The sequence below is a fragment of the Labeo rohita genome, chromosome 7 (genome assembly GCF_022985175.1).
Source record: "Labeo rohita strain BAU-BD-2019 chromosome 7, IGBB_LRoh.1.0, whole genome shotgun sequence".
In the NCBI taxonomy this organism is placed as follows: Eukaryota; Metazoa; Chordata; class Actinopteri; order Cypriniformes; family Cyprinidae; genus Labeo; species Labeo rohita.
The window spans coordinates 35299896-35320615 of NC_066875.1; the positions used below are offsets into that span (position 1 = coordinate 35299896).

The 20720-nt window shown below is 37.9% G+C and overlaps 1 protein-coding gene across 1 annotated transcript in view; it reads right to left on the reverse strand.

Moving 5' to 3' along the window:
* si:ch73-211e3.1 (mastermind-like protein 2) overlaps nucleotides 1-20720 on the reverse strand; it is an 85881-nt gene that overhangs the window by 31986 nt on the left and 33175 nt on the right. Inside the window, exon 2 of the mRNA XM_051114091.1 lies at nucleotides 4533-6185. Within this exon, the coding sequence (XP_050970048.1) occupies nucleotides 4533-6185 (1653 nt within the window). The remainder of the gene's footprint in view (nucleotides 1-4532; nucleotides 6186-20720) is intronic.

The window sequence follows — 20720 nt, forward strand, 5'->3', positions numbered from 1 at the left end:
CACAAATTCTTACTAACAGACCCAGATAACATAATTGCACGTCGTCCAGTATGCATACACAACAATCAAACTACAGTTCACTTCAGTGCTGGCGCTTGCTAAGAAAGATGTATGTTTAATCCTTCAGATGTTCAGTTATACTTTGTGTCATGTATACCTAATCAAGCTGCAGTCTTCAGCTCTCCAAAAAGTTTTCATAAACCAAAGTATCAACATTTCTCATTAGAGGAGAACTCCACTTGCAGAACAATTTACAAATAATTTACTCACACTCTTGTCATCCAAGATGTTCATGTCTTTCTGTCTTCAGTTGTAAAGAAATTATGGTTTTTGAGAAAAACATTTCAGGATTTTTCTCCATATAATGGACTTCATTGGTCCCCGATTTTGAACTTCCAAAATGCAGTGTAAATGCAGCTTCAAAGGGCTCTAAACGATCCTAGCCGTATCTAGCGAAACAATCTGTCATTGTTTTCAAAAAATAAATATTTTGTATACTTTTTAAGCACAAAAGCTAGTGTAGCACAGGTTCTGGTATGCAAATCCGGTTCAAAAAGGTAGGGTATGGCGAAAAACTCCATCTTATTTTCTCCTACAACTTTAGAATCGTCCGACATCGTTGTACCTTTTTGTTTGTAAACAGCGTTTGACTTACTTGCACTTCCTTAGTCTTTGCGCGTTCGTAAACACTGGGTTTGTAGTTCCGCCTACGTTCAACGTGATTCAATAGTACGTGGACGCGCATCCCAGAGCTAGTGCTACACTAGCTTTTGTGCTTAAAAAGTATACAAATTTTTATTTTCTGGAAAAAATGACTGATTGTTTTGCTAGATAAGACCCTTCTTCCTTGGCTGGGATTGTTTAGAGCCCTTTGAAGCTGTATTTAAACTACATTTTGGAAGTTCAAAATCAGGGCACCAATGAAGTCCATTATATGGAGAAAAATCCTAAAAAATTTCCTCAAAAACCATATTTTCTTCACGACTGAAGACAGAAAGACATGAACGTCTTGGATGACAAGGGGGTGAGTAAATTATTTGTAAATTGTTGTTCTGGAACTGGAAGCTCAATCTCATTTGATACTGTAACAGCAGAGGCAGCAGTTCCCAACTGAACCCCTAATTCAGCTCCTTCCAGAAAACCACGTCTCCACCGCATTTTGGCATCTCAAACGCTTTCCTTCTGACCTCTGATTCACTGAGTCATTTAAACATCAATTTAGCACTAGAGAAATGACATCAAAAACATCTCCAGTCACATAAACCACTCACTAAAGCCACACCTGGGGTTCTCCAGCAAACACTTAAAAACACAGAGAGGTGGATAGAAGCAGCTATGCTAGCTACGCTTGTAACATGACAACACACACCACAGACACAAATCAGGCATGTTTATAGCCTGTAGGCTGTATGTGAGAGAGTGTGTATATTCAGTACATGTGGTCAAATGTTCACTGCTGCTGTGAGGGCAATTAAACATCTCCTTTCCTCTCTCTCTCTCTCTCTCTCTCTCTCTCACACACACACACACACACACGCACGCACCTCTAGGGTTATCCAATCTGTCACACCAAGGCAGAGAAGACAGCAAAAAGGGGGAGAATAGAAGCACAGAGATGTGAGTGTGAAACAAAGAATTTGTCACTTATGTCAAAAAGGCAAGTAGAGAAAAGGATAGAAGTTTCTTTTTTTCTGGAACTGACTACAAACAGACGTTAAGATGCTTGTTCTAAAATCCCACGTAGAAATTTACTTTCTCTACATTGAACAACCCCTGACCCATCCTCTCCTATTTTTTTTCATTTTTTCTCATTTACAATCATTAGTTCAGGGCTTTTTACAACAAATTAATCACTCTGAAGGTTTTTTCTTACTTTCCCTAATTGAGGAGTGTCAGAGAGGTTACAAAGATAAAAAAAGGCAATCTCACTTCTGCTTCTGAGCTCACAGGCAAACAAACTTCCTCCACAAACTGTAAGCATGACAGAGAGAGCAGAGAGAGGTGTTCAGTAGGAGGAGGGAAACCCCACTTGAGTCAACGACTACGAGAAAGCTGCTCCTGCTGGGAAAATACCTGTGTTGCTGTAGAGTTCTTGTGAATCGTGTGTCTTGATAACAATCGAACTTTTGTTTTCTACCCGTTTGTCCTCCTCAAGGAAGTACACGTACATGGTGTGTTTATTATAAGTAGCGTCACACAGTTTTACCAGAACAATTACACTTTTCTATTACATGGTTTGCTCCTATTTAAATGGTAAGCTCAAACAATGCAATTAACTAATACTAATAATGTTTAATTCAGAATGTTCAATTACTAAAAGATAGACAAAAATCTAATATCAGTTCAAATACAAAAATGATTGAGTTTTTGAACAGTAAGATTTTTATTGTTTTAAGAAGTCTCTTCTGCTCACCAAGCCTGTATTTATTTGATTCAAAATTCAGCAAAAACAGTAAAATTTAGATTTTTTTTTTATTATTTAAAATAACTGTTTCTATTTGAATATATTTTAAAATGTAATTTATTCCTGTGATTTCAATGCTGAATTTTAGCATTATTACTCCAGTCACATGATCCTTCAGAAATCACTCTAATATTCTGATTTGCTGCTCATAAAACATTTATTATTAGTATTATTAATATTATTATTGTTATGTTGAAAACAGCTGAGTAAAAGGTGAGGTTTCTTTGATGAATAGAAAGTTCAGAAGAACCACATTTATCGGAAATAGAAATATTTTGTAACATTATAAATGTCATTATCTATTGATCATCAATTGAAAATTCAGATTTGATCACAGGAATAAATTACATTTTAAAATATATTCAAATAGAAAGCAGTTACTTTAAATAGTAAAAATATTTTACAATATTACTGATTTTGCTGTATTTCGGATCAAATAAATGCAGGCTTGGTGAGCAGAAGGGACTTTAAAAATTATTAAAAGTCTTACTGTTCAAAAACTTTTGACTGGTAGTGTAGCTAAATGTGGATTTGAATAAAAATGATTTAGTTCATCTTTGTATATATGTGTGTGTGTCTGTGTGTGTGTGTGTGTGTGTGTGTGTGTGTGTGTGTGTTTTTGTATATCCGTGCTAAAGAGAGAAAGGCAGTGTGTGTAAATGTGTGTGCCTATAGAGTTTCAAAGTACCGCTGTGCATTCTGTCTCCCTGCGTGGCGGTCTGTTTGAAGACTGAGTCCCCCTCTTTCAGCCCAGTAGTCCTCTTTCATCACACCAATAAAAGATAATGAATTTTAGAGGAGACTGAGATTGAGGAAGAAAGAGAAAAGGGGGCCAGTTTCTTTAGTGTCTTGGCATGCATGGTTGCAAACTAAAGAGGGACTCAAAACTTCTATCCCCCAAACTGACTGGCTCTCTCTCGCTCTCTCTCTCTCTCTCTCTCTCTCTTTCTCTCTCTCTCTCTCACACACACACACACACAGTCACAAAGCTTTTGCTCTTTACTGCGTAAACAAACACACATACTCTCACTTCAGAGCAAAAAATGAATAAACTCAAGTTTACTCTAAGGTTGCGCAAAGCAAATAACTTAAAACGTGCAACTTTTTCTTCCTCTCTTTCTCAAAACAACAGTAATTTTGGCCCTGTCCTTATTAACAGAGATGGACCGAGCATGTTCAGCCTCTTAGCACGAATGCTAATCACATACAAAGACTTACATTCCTTCACTCTCTGTTCAGCTGTCCATTCAATTAACCTTTGGAGCTTCCTAACTGCCCCCCTTAGACACACATCAGAGTCGGAACACCCACTCCCCTCCCTTCCCATGGTACACACCACAGGGTGCCCACTCCATCAGAAACAGTCTCCCCCTGTATGAAGCGTACCCAAAGCTCCACAAGCTAATGGAAAAACCAGGGCTGTAATTCCCTCTTCTTGTATCTTTGGATTTTTAATTGAGTAATTCTAGAAGCCCTGTCTAAATGTAACTCTTTTGTCTATATTTCAATGCGCTAAATCATCTGTCGACTCTATAAAACAAGAATTATGAAGACAGATGCATCACAGTCTGAGGAAATAACAACTACATAAGTCATCTATTCCCTGTACTTAAAAGTAAAGTGTCAGTTTCGTACTAGTGGCACCAAACAGAATCACAAAAACAGTCTACTTTCACCCGCCTCCATCTTCCACTGTTTGACCAGATGGGTAGTCCTGCCCAAAATTCACACAATTTGCCAGAAAATGACATGGCGCATATCATACAAAATGAGTAATGTTTTAAAATCATCTAAGAACCACAAAATTGACATTTAAATTGGCTTAATTCGTCGCTGAAAATTAACCTGGGATAGGAGAAAGTAAAAAGTACATGCCTAACCTATAAACTATAGTGAAACTTGTAAAAACTGACAGAGACTATTCAGTATTCAGCTCTACTTTCTAAATGTATAAATCACATCAAGTTAGACATGAAAAAAACACTAGTCCTGAAGGTTATGTAAATCCTAAAGCGTATATCAAATTACATTTTACACACAAGTTTAGCAAGCAAGTAGCGGTACTCACATCTCTGCAGTGAGGCACGATACCACCAGCAGGCATCCCCCTTTGCATGCGCTGTGGCAGAAGATGTCCATGTCCTGTGGCTGATGTGGGCGCCGTGGGTTGCATGCTAGAATTGCGGTATCCTCCCACAGCCAGAGGACCCAGTTTGGCCACAGAGGGATCGGGGTCGAAATGTCGTAATGGCTTGGTGTTGCTGAAAGAGTACGGTTCTGGTCCCATACTAGCTGTGGTGGTCTTGTTTAGTTGCAGCTGTGAGGGTTTTCCCTGCGCCTGCATTAGGAGCTTGAGGCTGCTGGGTGGCTGGTTGGAAGTGATGGCCTTGAACAGCTGACTAGACATTGCAGGTGCTTGATTATTTTGCGAGTTGAAAAGATGTCCTTGTGTCGGAGGTTGCGTTCCTGGTTGGCATTGCCCAGCTGGACTTGGATGTTTATCTGGTCGGTATGGAGGTGATGGACGAGTGTTGTTTGACGTTGGGGCCACACCAGGAAGATAACTTGCCTGGGAGCCCTGAATTGCAGTGCCTGAAACTCCTGGTGGAGCATTTCCAGACAGAATGCTGTTTTGGGGACTGAACGGGGGCTGAGCAATTGCTGGGCTGGCTAGCTTTTCTGGCCTGTAGGGTGGTGAAGGTCCGGTGGATGGGGCTGGAGCCATGCTAGAGATTAAAGAACTCTGGGGGCTCTGGATATTACCTGCTGGGCTGAAGGGCTGCTGATGGGGTGATGAGTTAGGCAGCTTATCCCCTGGTCGGTAAGGTGGGGAGGGACCAGCCCAGGAAGTACTCTGCTGGCCCAATCCAGACAACCCCGACTGTGCAGGTGGAGGACCTGCATTGTTGTTAGAATGGTGCTTACTATTCGACGCCATCTGCTGAAGCTGTTGAGCCCGGGACACCTCATGCCAGTTGGATCCGGGCCGGCTTGACAGGGCGGCAGAAAGCATGGGTGACCGTGCTTGATTTTGCCCTTGTGAAGAAGAAGAGGACAGGGGTGATGCTGAGAGTGGAGACGGAACTGGTTTGGAAGGGTGTGGTAGGGTATAGGGTGCCCCAGCAGGACTTGGACCCACTTGAGGGGAACCAGCTTGAGAGAAACCAGGGGACTGAGTGAGGTGGGCTTCCAGGTGCGACTGTCTCTGTGGTGATCTTTTTGGGGTGCCGTTACCCTCCGGATGGACAAAACCTCCAGCACCACTTGCTTGGTCATCACTGTCTTTTCCTAAGATCTTCTCGATGTCAAGCTCTGGTAAAGACGGATCAGGGTTCTTTGTAAGTTCATCCAAAATCTCCTGCAGTTCTTGTTCCACCGAAGGAGTGGCCGAACTCCCATTTGGGTTGAAGTTACTTGTCAAGCCCCCCGAGCCTCCTCCAGTGCCTGGTGTTGATCCAGGACTGGCATTTGGGGGTACTGAATACGGAGAGCCCAAATTGTTGTTGTTGCTGTTCAGTCGATTAGCTTCCAGAACACCCCCCTGGTTGCCCATCCCAGAAGGGAACGGGGGCTGAGGGTAGCTGGGGCCCATGGCCAGGGTGACATCTTCCAGAGATAGTCGTTTGCCACCTCCTTGGGTCATAGACGTGTCAGAGACCCCGTTTAGTGATGCAGAACTCTCGACGGCCCCAGTCAATTTCCTCTTCAGGGATCCTGGCAGCTGTGGAGACACAGAAAGACAAAGCCTTATTATCACAGCAAGTTGCTTCAAGGAAAAACAGAATGGTGAAAAGAAAACACACAAAAGACTGCTAACCAGAACTATGTGACAACCTTTAGTAAGTGTCCAAATCTGGACATTCGTTCACATTTCTCAAATATATATTTAGGTTTTTTGGCAACAAGTTGATTGCTACCACAAGCCGACTGGTCTGTTGCTGCCCACAAATGGTCTGTAGGGATCTCAAGGCTCTATCTTTCAAACACTACCAGTATGAATGCCTGTTTCCAAAATGGGCCTGAGCCTTCCAAGGGCCCAGCTGTTGTCCAATGGTGCCAGAAGTGGGATCAATCAGCAGACCGTTTCCATTAGTGCGTGGGTCAGCACCCTGACCGCCTTCTCTCTTACCCCATCCTCCCCAATTCTGGCCCTCTGGAGAGCCCTCTTAGCGGATTAAGACTAAAGAGCCGCCAATCAAAAGCGCCTTATTCACATTCAGAATGAAGATGTTTGCAAACTTGCAAATCACTAATATAAAAGACAGAGCTTGGACATTTTTTTTAGATGTGCGGCCTCCAAGGAACTCCTATTATCAAAGCAAAGCTTTGAATGAACGTTAAAACAGAATGCTGGTAAACTCAAGTAGTAACTGTTCATTCTAGATTGAACAAAATAAACTAGAAAAATCAGTTATTAGCAGTGTCTGTTCATGAGATTAACACATTTTAGCCTTTTTTTCTTAAGCTTTTTAAAAAAACTAGTGGACTCCCAAATGAAAGGTACAAAAAGACAGAGAGAGTACGATAGAGTAGATGGCTGGGAAGACAGTGTCTTGGTGGATTTAGTCCCAGTGCAGCCAGAAATCCTGTGTGTTCCATGGCACTTTTAACCTTATCGAAAAATTGAGAAAGACAGAGATAGAGAGACGAATGAAGAGAGACCTCCTAAGAAATGGATTCTTGACGGGATGAATAATTTACTGTAACATTCCAGCTGCAGAAGAATGTGCAGTATTTTTTCATTCTTGTTTCTTCTCTGCATTCTCTCTATTTTATGAGGATCCTGACACCATTATCCATTTTTAAGCGCTTTCTCAGACTTGTAAAAGCCATTGGGAAAACCATTACAGAATATTGCCTTGTACATATCATATAGAAAAAACAGTCTTGACAGCTCCCTACATTGTATCCGCCTAGATACGACGCAGGAATATATAAACGCTACACCTCACACCCTTCCCAAGAAGCTGGCTTGTGGACACTGCTAGTCCACATCCTACAAAAGCTCTCTTTCCTCCTCTCTCTTCCTTCATCCCCCCATTCCCCACCCCCTTTTTATCCAGGAGGTTTTCCACATAGATTCCTCTCTGACTAGAACAATGGAACTCTGGAGACACACCTTCCCCGGCATCGCCAAGCTGTCTGCGCAGTCCACCCTGCCGTGCATGTGTGTGTGCGATTGTGTTTGAAAAAGAGACAGTGTGAACACGTGACGAAAAGGAAGAGTGTCTGTGCATGTGTAACAGAATATGAATTAATGCAGCCTTCATTTTAGAGCCTGTATTCTCACTGACACACACGCACACACAATCCTCTCTCTAATGGATGCCAATTTCACCCTGAGTAAACACATCAATACAGACACATCGACTGTCTCTCTCCCTCTCTCTCTCTGCTGGAGGGACGCCTTTCATTCGGTAGCGATCGGATTTGTCCCATTATGACTGACACAACCATCTGTCAGCGCAGAGCGCTGGCAAGAGAGAGAGAGAGGGAGCAGACCTATCATCCACACTGCTGTGCATATTCCTCATAATTATGGCTGGTAAGGCATACATCTGATTGCATTGTTCTGATTCTCATTAAAGCTGCACTGAATACACACACACACACAATCACACACATATACACACACAGAGAATGCTAAACAAACAGAGTGGTACAGTGATGAGAGGGGATTAGTAAATTAGTGCAGTCTGAGTGTGTGTAATGGTAGATTTCAATAATTGGGTTGATGGATTTGGTGGGTATTGAGATTAAAATAAAAAGCATCAAATAGTACCCAGGACCAAAGTGTCAATTAGCACAATGTCTAGTTAAAATACTACAGCCACCATCACCAATACACCTTTTTTCTGAATGCGGAAATCTCGACCGAATGGAACAATGTTTTACATTTTCTGATTCTAGTCAAATTAACATATTTTCCGAGCTGATAATATAAGGTTAAACCACTGAAAGTGGTTTTAAACAGCACATAGCACCATAGTTTCATCACTTTACAGTGTCACAATCACCGTCTTTTTGCAGTAACTCACCAGCCGTAGTTTTTCACGATGCGTCAATCAATCAGCCATATTGGCAGCAATGCCACTGAACCGAATGAAACTTGAATATTTTGCTGAAAATGGTCAATTATTGTCACGTTTGGGGTTGTACTAATCGTTCGGACCAACGAAATTTTTTTGGAGTACTATAGACGGTCAAACGTTAAAATAAATCAAGAAGAAGGGTGCTAAAAACTGCCACAAAAGGCATTTGTGGTTGGCGAACTGAACCAGGATTTCCAGGGCAAGAATCTTTACAACATTTGTGTTTGTTCTTATCTTTTCCATTCAGGTAGGTGAAATATTAGGCTAATATTTTAATTAACACTGCTCGTAAGTACACTATCTTTACCACTATTAACTTTAGTTTGTCAAAATATTGCGCCCTTTCCTGCTTACTAAGTCTTTCTCTATAAGACTTAGCAGCTTCCACGTTTTTTCCGTGGTTTAGACAGCATAAATTATCAGATCAACGTACGCAGTAGTACATTAACCATCCAATCCTTGCTGTTGTTTACATCCGAGTATCGCCAATATGGCTGCACAAGTGGAAACCCTCTATTGCGGTCTCAACAACAGCACAGCTTAACCCTGCACACATTTTTATATTAGTTATATTGAAAAAGTTTTAGTTTAATTAATTCAGTCGATCTTTTGTATCTCATTTTAACATGGACTTCTATAGAGATGGGAACGAACGGAAAGTTATAATCCATCATGGTGGCGCTCACTGGATACTCAAGGTAGATAATAAGAAAATTTACGTTTTTGGTATACACAAATTGGACCACCACGACTACTACCTTAATAACCAATTAAAACCAACAAAAACCAGAAAAATGCACACATTGATGGCATGAATGACATTCGGTTCTGTTAGCAGTGCTCGCACCTGAAATGCATACTATACTGAAATATTCTCATAAAGTTCTTTGCATTATTTAGCAGCACAGCAACACCACTACAGAACCTACAGTGAGACCATTAACTGTTCTTGTACCCCAACCACTCATACCTGGTTTTGTGTGTTCAAATCATTCATTGGCTATTGTAATAACAGGGCTATTTCTGTGCTGTAATATTCGTTTCTTCACCCATCATTCCCTTTGCGTCTGGGCCTGGCTGTCATGTCCACACTCACAGCTTTCCATGACGGCTGCTATCGATCCACCTCTGCAACGGCTGATTATTCAACCGCTGTGTCCCTGTCTGTGCAGTCATCTGAAACGAATCAATGATTCAGAAGCTTTTGGACTCTTCACAGATGCCAAGACAAAGTTATTGAATCTTTGACATGTTATCATCTTAAATGATTCACTGAGGAATTCAAATGACTGGCAAAGTGACTATTCATAAAAAGTTTGTTTAACTTCAACCACCATTAATCAACTAACCGGATTTCACACAGTACCAAAGCTCTAAATAATTGAAGTAATGTTCACTGTACTATCATTACTGAATGTGCAGTGACTAATTAGAAAAACATTAATTCAACTCAGCTCAGAAGATCCAAAAATATATATCCACTTTTGGCATGAGGAGAGCAGAAGGTTATCTGAGTAATGAATAAGAGGAAGATTTTGAAGAAAGCTACTTCAACCCGTATGTTTCGCTCTACAAAGAGGGTAATTAAGGACAGTCCCTCTTGTTAGAGAACACAGAAACAGGATGAGGAGTTTGTGTGCGAGAGAAAGAAAGATAGAGATACAGAGTAGGGCAGGGAGAGGGTCTGTGCCAAGAGAAACAGAATGGGAGGGGTCTGGACACACTTTCTGCGCATATAAACAGAGTTTCGTCTCATAGACCAACATAAACACGCCTAATGCGTATGTGTGCTGGAAAACACACAAGTCAACCTCTCATACGCTCACAAAGACAAACACCCTCAAAGAGGTGCTGAGATAGAGGTACTTTACTGATCCCTGTGGGACAATTAAACCCCAAAATGTCAAAATGTCTTCTGTGGAACACAAAAGACTAATTTTTGATTAATATCTTGGCCACTCTCTTTTCAATATAATGAAAGTTAATGAGGACTGGGACTGCCAAGCTCTAAAAGGTCAAAAAAGCACCATAAAAGCATCATAGAAATAGTCCATACAACTTATGTGCTGTATTTAAATCCTTTTAATATAAGTTGTGATTCACTGAAAATCTTGTTATCTGTACTCCTTGGTGCTTTAAGAAAGTCCTTAGAGAATAATGTCTGATTTGCTCTTTTGAGTCAGATGTTTTCAGTTAATTATTTGGTCCAGTTGAATAAGCTGGTCTGAATAAGATGTTTATAAATTGGTAAATCTACTTCCTGGGTTTGAATCACTGACTCCGACCATAGTGGTTAACATCTCATTGGAGAGGACTTGTGAATAATGACTTAAATTTCTGACTGTTCCTCACATAACTGCTATCACATGACTTGGAATATAGGGAGTGTGCCATTTGGATCACTTTAAGGAAACTCTGATATGTTTTTTAGTCATTTTGTACCTTGTAGCCCCAGTTCTCATTCACTTCCAATATACATACTACTGTTTTAAAAGTTTGGGGCCTGTAAGAAGTCAAAAGTTTACATACATCTTGCAGAATCTGTAAAATGTAAATTATTTTACCAAAATAAGAGGGATTGTACAAAATGCATGTTATTTTTTAATTAGTACTAACCTGAATATGACATTTCACATAAAAGATGTTTACATATAGTCCACAAGAGAAAATAGTTTATAAAATTTACAAAAAACGACCCTGTTCAAAAGTTTACATACACTTCATTGTTACCTGAATGATCCACAGATTTTTTTGTCTTGTTTTTTTAGTGATAGTTGTTAATGAATCCCTTGTTTGTCCTAAACAATTAAACTGCCCGCTGTTCTTCAGAAAAATCCTTCAGGTTCCACAAATTCCTTGGTTTTTCAGCATTTTTGTGTATTTGAACCCTTTCCAACAATGACTGTATGATTTTGAGATTCATCTTTTCACACTGAGGACAAATGAGGGACTCATATGCAACTATTACAGAAGGTTCAAATGCTCACTGATGCTCCAGAAGAAAAAAAAAGTGCTTTAAGAGCCAGGGGTGAAAACTTTTGAAAAGAATGAGGATGTGTAAATTTTTCTTATTTTGCTTAAATATCATATTTTTTCGTTTAGTACTGCCCTTCAGAAGCTACAAAAGATACTTCCCCAGAAGACAAAATAAGTTAAATTTACCCTGATCTTCGAATTCAAAAGTTTTCACCCCCCAGCTCTTAATGCATAGTTTTTCCTTCTGAAGCATCAGTGAGCGTTAAAAAAAAAAAAAAAAAAAAAAAAATTCAATTTAACTATGATGTTTGATTTAATTTAATGTGTCCTTAATGCATAAAACTATTAATTTAAAAAGTACTGATTCCATTTTAGCGTTTTAGCAAATAATGACAGATTCTTTTTTTATTTGGGATGAACTTTTCCTTTAAGCGCAGAACAGTGCTAGCATGAAATGTAAAAGTCCCAAATACTCAGGAAGCAAAAGTAGACTTTCAGCATGAAATATGATGAGACACTTAGAGGATAGAGTATTTTAAAGCAGTAAAAGTGAAGAGAGGTGAGACAGGGTGAAAGAAAACCCCTCCTTTCTGAATAAGCCATCTCAAAGAAATCAGTGTGCTTGTGTGACAGGGAGGGGAAAGGAAAACAAGCGACTTCCCAGCGAAAGTAAACGAGCTGGTGCGTATTTACACACAGGCGAACAAGAGAGCAAACACACGCGTGCACACCCACGCACAGACCCGCATGCACACTGAGGTAGTAGCCCTGCTGAGATTAAAAAGAGCAAGCTTTCTTCATTTATCTCTTTTCCCACTGCACTCTTTTTCTCTTTTCCTCTCTCCCTCCCTCCTTCCCTGTGGCATGTAATGGTATGCCAATCATCATTACTGTTTCCATTGTTGTGCCCTTAATTACCGCTGCCTCTGCGATGCCACTGTCATCTAGATATGCTAATAAACAAAGAATAGCCCGCCAGCCATGCGCCACTGCGCTAGTGCGAGCGTGCACCGGTGTCTTCTGCTCGGCTCTGGTGATGCTTTCTGCCTCAAACTCTGTCTTTTACGGCACAAATACAAACACTCATCTTGCATGCACAAACAGGATGACCTTGCAGATAAGCATTTGTTCAGACGTGACCTGTCTAGATACATACATTTTAACTAAGAAAAGTAATTATTTGAGATTTTTTGTTAGTATAGTAATGATAGCTTGTCAAGTGAAGTGTATTGTTCCGGTCATTTATATATGCATTCAGCAGATGCTTTTGTATAGAGCGACTTGCATAGCAATCAAGGTGTATGTTTGATCAAAACTCAACTTGTGATGTTGGTGTTGCTAAGCCATAGTCTACCCTGATAGCACATATCACGGAGATGTCTGTTTGACATCTGCAAGATGTATTTTTTAGAGTGTTTGCTCATCTGCAATACGTCTATTGGATGTTTCCTATCAGATGTCAGATAGACATCTAATAGATGTCTTTAAGATGTTTATGATTTAGAATGTATATAAAACTGACATCTTACAGACATCTGTCAGATGTTTGTACACAGCAGTGATCTTTAACAGACATCTTGCAGACGTACGTGTGCTATCTGGGTAGAAATACTATCACATACTAGTCAACAACGACAGACGTAATGAAAAGCTGATTTTCTCTATTGTATTTCCAGCGTCATACGTCCACATGACGCTGGAAATATAATGTAGCTTGATTAGTAATTCATCTAAACAAAGAGAAATGGAACTATTCGCCAACTCTCTGCAAATAAGCTGTGGTTAAAAGGATCATAGTGATTTTGTTGAATATTTTTAAATAGAGGCAAAATTGTTCAATGTAGAATAACTGGGGATAATAAATCTCAGCAAAAACAATTTGAAAATCATATTATTGTGCTTTTGTATTTTATTATTATAGTCTAAATCCTCAAACTATCTGTATTGAAACAACATATATTCTATAAAAATGTGGTAGGAGGATAAATGTTTTGGGGTCAGTAAGATTTTTTATTGTTTACAAAGTTTGTGTGCTCACCAAAGCTCTATTTATTTGATAAAAAAACAGTAAAAAACAACAATATTGTGAAATATTATTGCAATTTAAAATAACTTTTTTATTTGTAAATATAATTAAAAATTACATTTATTCCTGCGATGGCAAAGCTGAATTTTCAGCATCATTACTCCTGTCTTCAGTGTCACATGATTCTTTAGAAATGATTTAGTGATTAAAAAAAATCATGACTATTATTATCAATGTTAAAAACAGTTCTGTTGTTTAATATTTTTGTGGAACTTACTTTTTCAGAATTCTTTGATGAATAAAACAGCATTTATTCGAATATAAATCATCTGTTACATTAGAAATGATCAATTTAATTCTTTCTTGCTGATTAAACGTATTATACAATATATCTTACTGACCAAAAACTTTGAATGGTACACTGTAAAAAACAATTTGTTGATTCAACTTAAAAATTTTTTTTACCTGGCTACCTTACGATTTTAAGTTCAGTCAACTCAAAAAAGTTTAGTCAACTTGAAATATTAAGTTGTACTTAGTGACAACTTAGATATTTGAGTTCATTCAACTTAAAATTTTAAGGCAGCTGGGTAACAAGCCCAGCTTTTAGGTTTAACAAACCAAACTGTTTGTTTAGTCAACTCAAATATCTAAATTTTCAAGTTGACTAAACTTATTTGAGTTGACTGAACTTAAAATTTCTAAAGGCTGCGGAGTAACAAATTATTTTAAGTTGACTCAACAAACTGTTTTTTTTTTTTTTTTTTTTTTTTTAAAAACATAAAAATTAAAAATAATAATGTACATGAACCATACTGTAAGTTCACTTCTAAAAGGAAATCTTGCCTTACAACTACGTATTAATATTGTAATTTAAGCAGACATTTTCTTACCCAAAGTGGCTAACAGTACATTTTCTGCAGGGATTCTTCCCTCTGGAGCTGCCCAGGGTTAAGCTCTTCGCTCAAGGGCATGCTGGCGATGGGGGATCCCAATAATTCTGCACTTCATGAACTGCTAAGCGACAGATTACTAGCTCAGATCTTTAATCTTAAAGCCACCACCATCCCCATAACACACATAAACCCACACTGCTATTCAAATCTTAATTAGGAAGCAATAATTGTGTGGATAATTGAATAAGGAGATGAACTGATTACAATTTCTGTGCCGTCATTTATCTTGAATATAATCTAAACACTAAAGTGTGACTGATTTAGCAACTGTCTCACCATATGATTGAATATTACACTATATTATGATAACTGTCTCATGCATTTCATGCATTTGTAGCCCATTTGAAATTCCCACTGCCATATGTCAACTATGTACATTATGTTCTTAAATCTTACCTATATACGACAGTCTGTAATCTATATGTACAAACAAACCATGTTTTGTACAAACAGGTTTGCTCATACATCATTTATAAGTGCATGTATATCTATACAAATAGCATATATTATAAGCTTGAGACCTTAAATGTATGTTAACACAGTCATATATAATATGTGTGTATGTGTGTGTCCAGATGTGTAACGACAGGTGGGGTAGGTTTCAGACAGGATAAAGAGGATTAGGATAGCGGGGAGTGAGCCCTTCCCCAACACCCCAGAGAGCAAGAGCAAGAGAGACAGAGATAGAGAGGAAATCACAGCTAAAACAAAGAAAGACAAACAGTAATTATTTTTTAATCTGTCAACTGTGTAGATCAAATCCAAGAAAATGTGAACTAATCGTCCCGAATAAAGACATCTTCACCTCTCTCACACTTAGAAAACCTCTTCAAATAATACAATCGTACATCCTTGATATTGATTATTCAAGACAACGGTTGGTCTACAGGTCATATTGACTGTATGACCAAATCACGTTCTGCTCATTGGGTTCATCTGCCGTTCACTTCCACCAATGAGGAAAAAAGCCAATGTCTACATATTACAGACTTGAAATGAGCGTGCAGCTATACATACAAGCTCATCATGTGTGAGAAGGAGTCCTTGAATTCTCATCAGAAGGAAGAGAGAGTGAGATTTAGATAACTGGGGCACTTTTATTCTGAGTCACTGCTTGTTTTTCTTTCCTTTCTTGATAATCACGCTCATACGACATGCAAATGTTTGTTTGTGTGACTTTAGGATGTTTTTCCGGTTTTGATTTCAGTAAATGACGAGCAACTAGCAACAGAGAGATCAGACTGAGGGAATACCCCAAACGCTCTTTCCGCTCACTTTCTCCACACTGTTTTAACGCGCATCTTTGTTGTGACTTCCAGTAATAATATCTAAACATTCGTAAAACAAGATTCATTCACCTGATAAGTGAGACTGCAAAAGATACAGTTCTGTGTACTTACAGTTAATTAATAATTTGATACAATGCACGTACTGTGTACATACATGTTTTTACATTGTACTTATATTTAAAAAATACCTGCATCTGCAATTAATTTCTGCAGTTACATTTATAGTTACACTGTTGCTTACAACTTAACCCACCCTTAAACCTACCCATACCACCAAACCTGTCCCACCTTAATACACTGAAAAAAAAAAAAAAGATTAATTTAATTTACTAAATTGTTTTAAGGTAAGTGGTTGCAAACAATTTATTTTAGCTGCATTTAAAAAAAAAAAATGTTGAACGTTAGTCAGCTAAATTTATTTAAATGTAGCAAAAAAAATGATTGCAACCACTTACCTTAAAAAAAATAGTAAATTCAATGAATCTTTTCTTTTTTTCAGTGTAGCAGCAAAAGTGTTTTGGAATGCAATATGAACACAATAAGTACATTTTATTTATTTTTTTTATATACAAGTACATAGTAGTTATATAGTAAAAAGGGACTAATACATGTTTGAACATCTTTTCCGAACAAAAACATAGTTTTTAAAAAAATATTATTACAGATGAATTCACCTGATAAGCAACACTACATAAGATATAAATAAAAACTATGCATTGTTTTTTAATATCTCAACATTTTCCAATAAAAACATGTTAAAAAGTTATATTCACCTGATTAGGAACACTTCATAAGATATAAAAATTGCCAAATAACATGCAAAAATATTAAAGTACACTCTAAAAAATGCTGGGTTAAATATAGACGAACGTAGCGAATGGGTTGTTTTGACCCAGCGGTTGGTTAAATGTTTTACCCAGTCTTCTGGGTAGTTTTGAAACTATTCCTTATAAATCACTATATTTCTTGCTTAAAATAAACCCAAAACTGTTCGAAAATTAACATTTACTTATATATTTAATAGATGAACATATATTAATAAGTTGAATAAATAGTAATCAAATAAACATTTTTTAAACTGCTTATTAATAAAGGGTCACCTTTTAATTATTACTGATACATCTAGTAATTATGTGTCTGATTTTTAATTTACAACCTATTTTGGGTTCATTAAATAGAACTAAAGTTAAAAAGTAAAGTTAAAGTTAAATAAAACTACCCAGAAGGGTTAAACAACCCAACGGCTTGTTCAAAACAACCCAGCCGCTGGGTTTGTCCATATTTCACCCAGTGCTGGGTTGTACTTAACTCAGCATTTTTTAGAGTGTTAGTAAGTAAACTAACCCTGACATGTGTTCAAGTAAAATCATCTTTTTACAAGATTGAAACAAATCAAATTCACTTGAAAATTGATCTTTTAGGCCTTAATATTTTAAAGCTTGTTTTGTGGTACTAGCAGATTTTTAGCTTAAAACAACTTCTAAAAATTGTTTTAAGCATAAGCAAGTGAAAAACAACTGGCTAGTTCAAGTAATGCAATTTATAACAAGTCTTAATGTCTTGCACAGTTGTGTTCATTAGGTGAATAATCTTGTTTATGATGTAAAAAGATGTTTTACTGAATAACAAGACAAAAATACTCATTAAAACCTGAACATTTTCCAGTTCAAACACATTGACACCAAACCACGCGGTTCCATCTGTTATTTTTCTCTAAGAAAAGCGTGACTGTGATTTAATTCACTTATTGATACAGAATAACAATCCTAATCACAGAGCTAGAGCGATGAACACACACACAAACAGTCTCTGAGCGCAGAGTGCCGGAAGGTCTGAGCGCTCGGTGCTGTGTTCAATGAATGTCAATGAACTTGCGAGGAGTGAGCGAGCGAGTGAGAGGAGAGAGACAGATGCACAGCCTTTTCATAGCGAAAGATAAACGCAGGACAAAGACAAAAGGAAACGGAGAGAAAAGAAATGCAAGACAGCCCGTCTTTGTTTGGATATGCATGCGTGTAGGCACATCTGTGTTCGCACAGATAGGAAGTGTTCATTCAGTGCTTTTTTTTATGCATTTGTTAGTCATCTTGACCAGACGCGCAGCGATCCCAGTTGTCTTCCTCAGCCCGTTTTAACGTCCATCCGAGCACTTTTATTAATAAAACAGGAGAGAGATAAGAGTGAGTGTGTGAGAAAGTGTGTGTTTGTGAGGGGCTATATATAAGAGCAGCTGCAGGGTAGGGCTAATTTAGCAGCTCTGCTAGTCTCACTGGACATTCCAGCTGCGTCAAAGCAACGAGACACACTCGCACACACAAGCAACTCAGATTCTTGTCTTTTTCCTGAGACCGAGGAGTCTGACATTGACCACACATGAAGATGAAACCTAACACAACTACAAACATAAACTATTAGATACGTTTAAACTACGTTTAAACTACGTATAAACTGCGAAAGCTGAAACATTCCAGGCAGTTTACAAACATATGAAGGCAATCAGAATCATTTTCCCAGTTAGAATTAGATTCAGTTTGATTCAATTGTGATTCATTTAGGTATATTTTAGGTATAATGTTCATTTGTGTACTGGTAATGCTATAAATCATGCATCGCAGCGTTTCAGACTGATTCAGTTCCTATAAGTCAAACAGCAGACCATAGTGCTAGCAACGCCAAGGTCATGGGTTCAAATCCCAGCCCTGGGAATGCATAAACTGCTAAAATACAAACCTTGAATGCAATTTAAAGGAATAGTTCACTCAAAAATGAAAATTCTGTCAATTACTCACCCTCATGTGTCATCGTACTCTTGAATAAAGTTGTTATTTTTGTTTTCTTTGCGCATAAAACGTATTCTCGTAGCTTCATAAAATTACGGTCCTTACTACCTTTCTGGGCCCTGAACATCGTGTTGCTGTCTATGCATTATCAGAAAGCTATGGAAGCCCATTTCCGCCACTGAATAAAAAGAAAAAAAAAAAAGGTTATTGCAACTTATCTCACGATTTTGACTTTTTCCTCACAATTTCGAGTTTACATCTCGCAATTCTGACTTTTTTCCTCAGAATTATGAGATACAAACTCGCAATTGCAAGTTATAAAGTCCAGCGAGTTCATATCGCGCAATTCTGACTTTATTTCTCAGAATTTCAACTTTATATCTTGGAATTCTGACGTTATAACTCGCAATTGCGAGTTCATATCACGCAATTATGACTTTATTTCTCTTATAACTCACAATTGTGAGTTTATATCTCACAATTATTCGAAAAACAAACTTGCAATTCAGATTTTATCACACAATTCTGAGAAAAAAAAGTCAGAATTGTGAGAAGTTGCAATAACCTTTTTTTTTATTTTTTTTTTTTTTTTTTTACATGTTTTATTCAGTGGCGTATATCCTAATTTGCGTTCCGAAGATGAACGAAGGTCTTACAGATTTGGAACAACGTGGGTGAGTATTTAATCACAGAACTTTAATTTTTAGGTGAACTATTCCTTTAAGTAGTTTTGAATGAAAGTGTCTACCAGGAATGTGCGCAACGACTAATTTGTTAGTCGTTTAAACGAAAGTTTTGTATCCGACTAGTCGACTAGTCTAAAAGCAAGATACCCCCGAAATATGGTAAGAAACAACCTATGTGTGTGCGTGTATATAATAGCCTTCATTTGAAATACTTATCTATAAATCACATTGTCAAATTCTTCGATGAATTCCGCTTACCTCGCGTTATCATCATTTTTAATTTTAGGCGGTCGTTAAAAAGGAAAAAAAGGAAGAGCATACACTCAACATCAGACAATGCATAGCTTATTTATTAAAACCAGCCTGACAATTCTTCATATAACATTATTCAACATATTAAAACACAAGTCAAAAACAAAAGGAACGTTTATCAAGGAAAAGCATTAAAACAGCTTTTAAAAACTTGTTGTTTAAAAAAAAAACAATGCAACAATGCCCATTTTACTGACTCAAGACCATGCGTTTTTGTTCAGCAAATTATCAACATGGCCTGGTGTTCTACGAAAAAACGCGTTCAGCAGAGATAAACAAAAAGCAAGCCGACAGAGTTTGAAAAAGCGCCTGGACATCCCACCCCACCACCGAACTGGGTCTTCGTTTAGAGGAATAGATGGCGCGGACAGGATTGCAGTGGTGACGGGTTGTAGTGAATGCCGTAATTGACATTTGCTAGCCTTGGCTAGCCTCTAAGCGAACGCCTACGACGTGCTTGTTATACATTGCTCCAGTAGAGTTATTGTAAGCCAATTTGATATTACAATTTACTCAAAACTTTTCTGATTCCTTCTAACGTTAATTAAAAATAATCCCACACCTTGCTAGTCTTTTGTGTAGCCATAAGGTCTCTATAAGGGACTTATAATTTAAACGTTTAATTTGAACTTATTTAAATGTTTTAAATGTAACGTTAAAATTATGGCAGTTTCAATGATAAAATCATGTTTTTTTTCTGTCGTGTAGTCGACTATTGTTTTCAGTGTCGACTAGTAGAAGCTGTACCATTTAGTCGACTAGATCTGCACATCCCTAGTGTCTACGACAGTGTAAATTCAAACAGAAAATTCACCTTTTGAGCTATTCTGAAAGTGTTCTACTCTGGTCAAGCTCCATGATTCACTAAAATCAAGATTCAGACTACACTGGTCGTGCTACAAGTTTTTGATTCACTAAAAAGAACTGACTCAGAGTCATTTGCTCATAAATTGGACAACTCTCAATAGCAATGCTTGCCATGTTACACAATTTCAACAGACACTTGTCTTCACAAGTCGGATAAAATATGATTTCTTTTGTTGCAGCACTGGAGTTTCAGCAGCGATTCAGTTTTTTATACATAATTGTGGGTGGCCAGACAGACTGTGTTTCTGTAATCAGTTCAATTGCATTCGCCA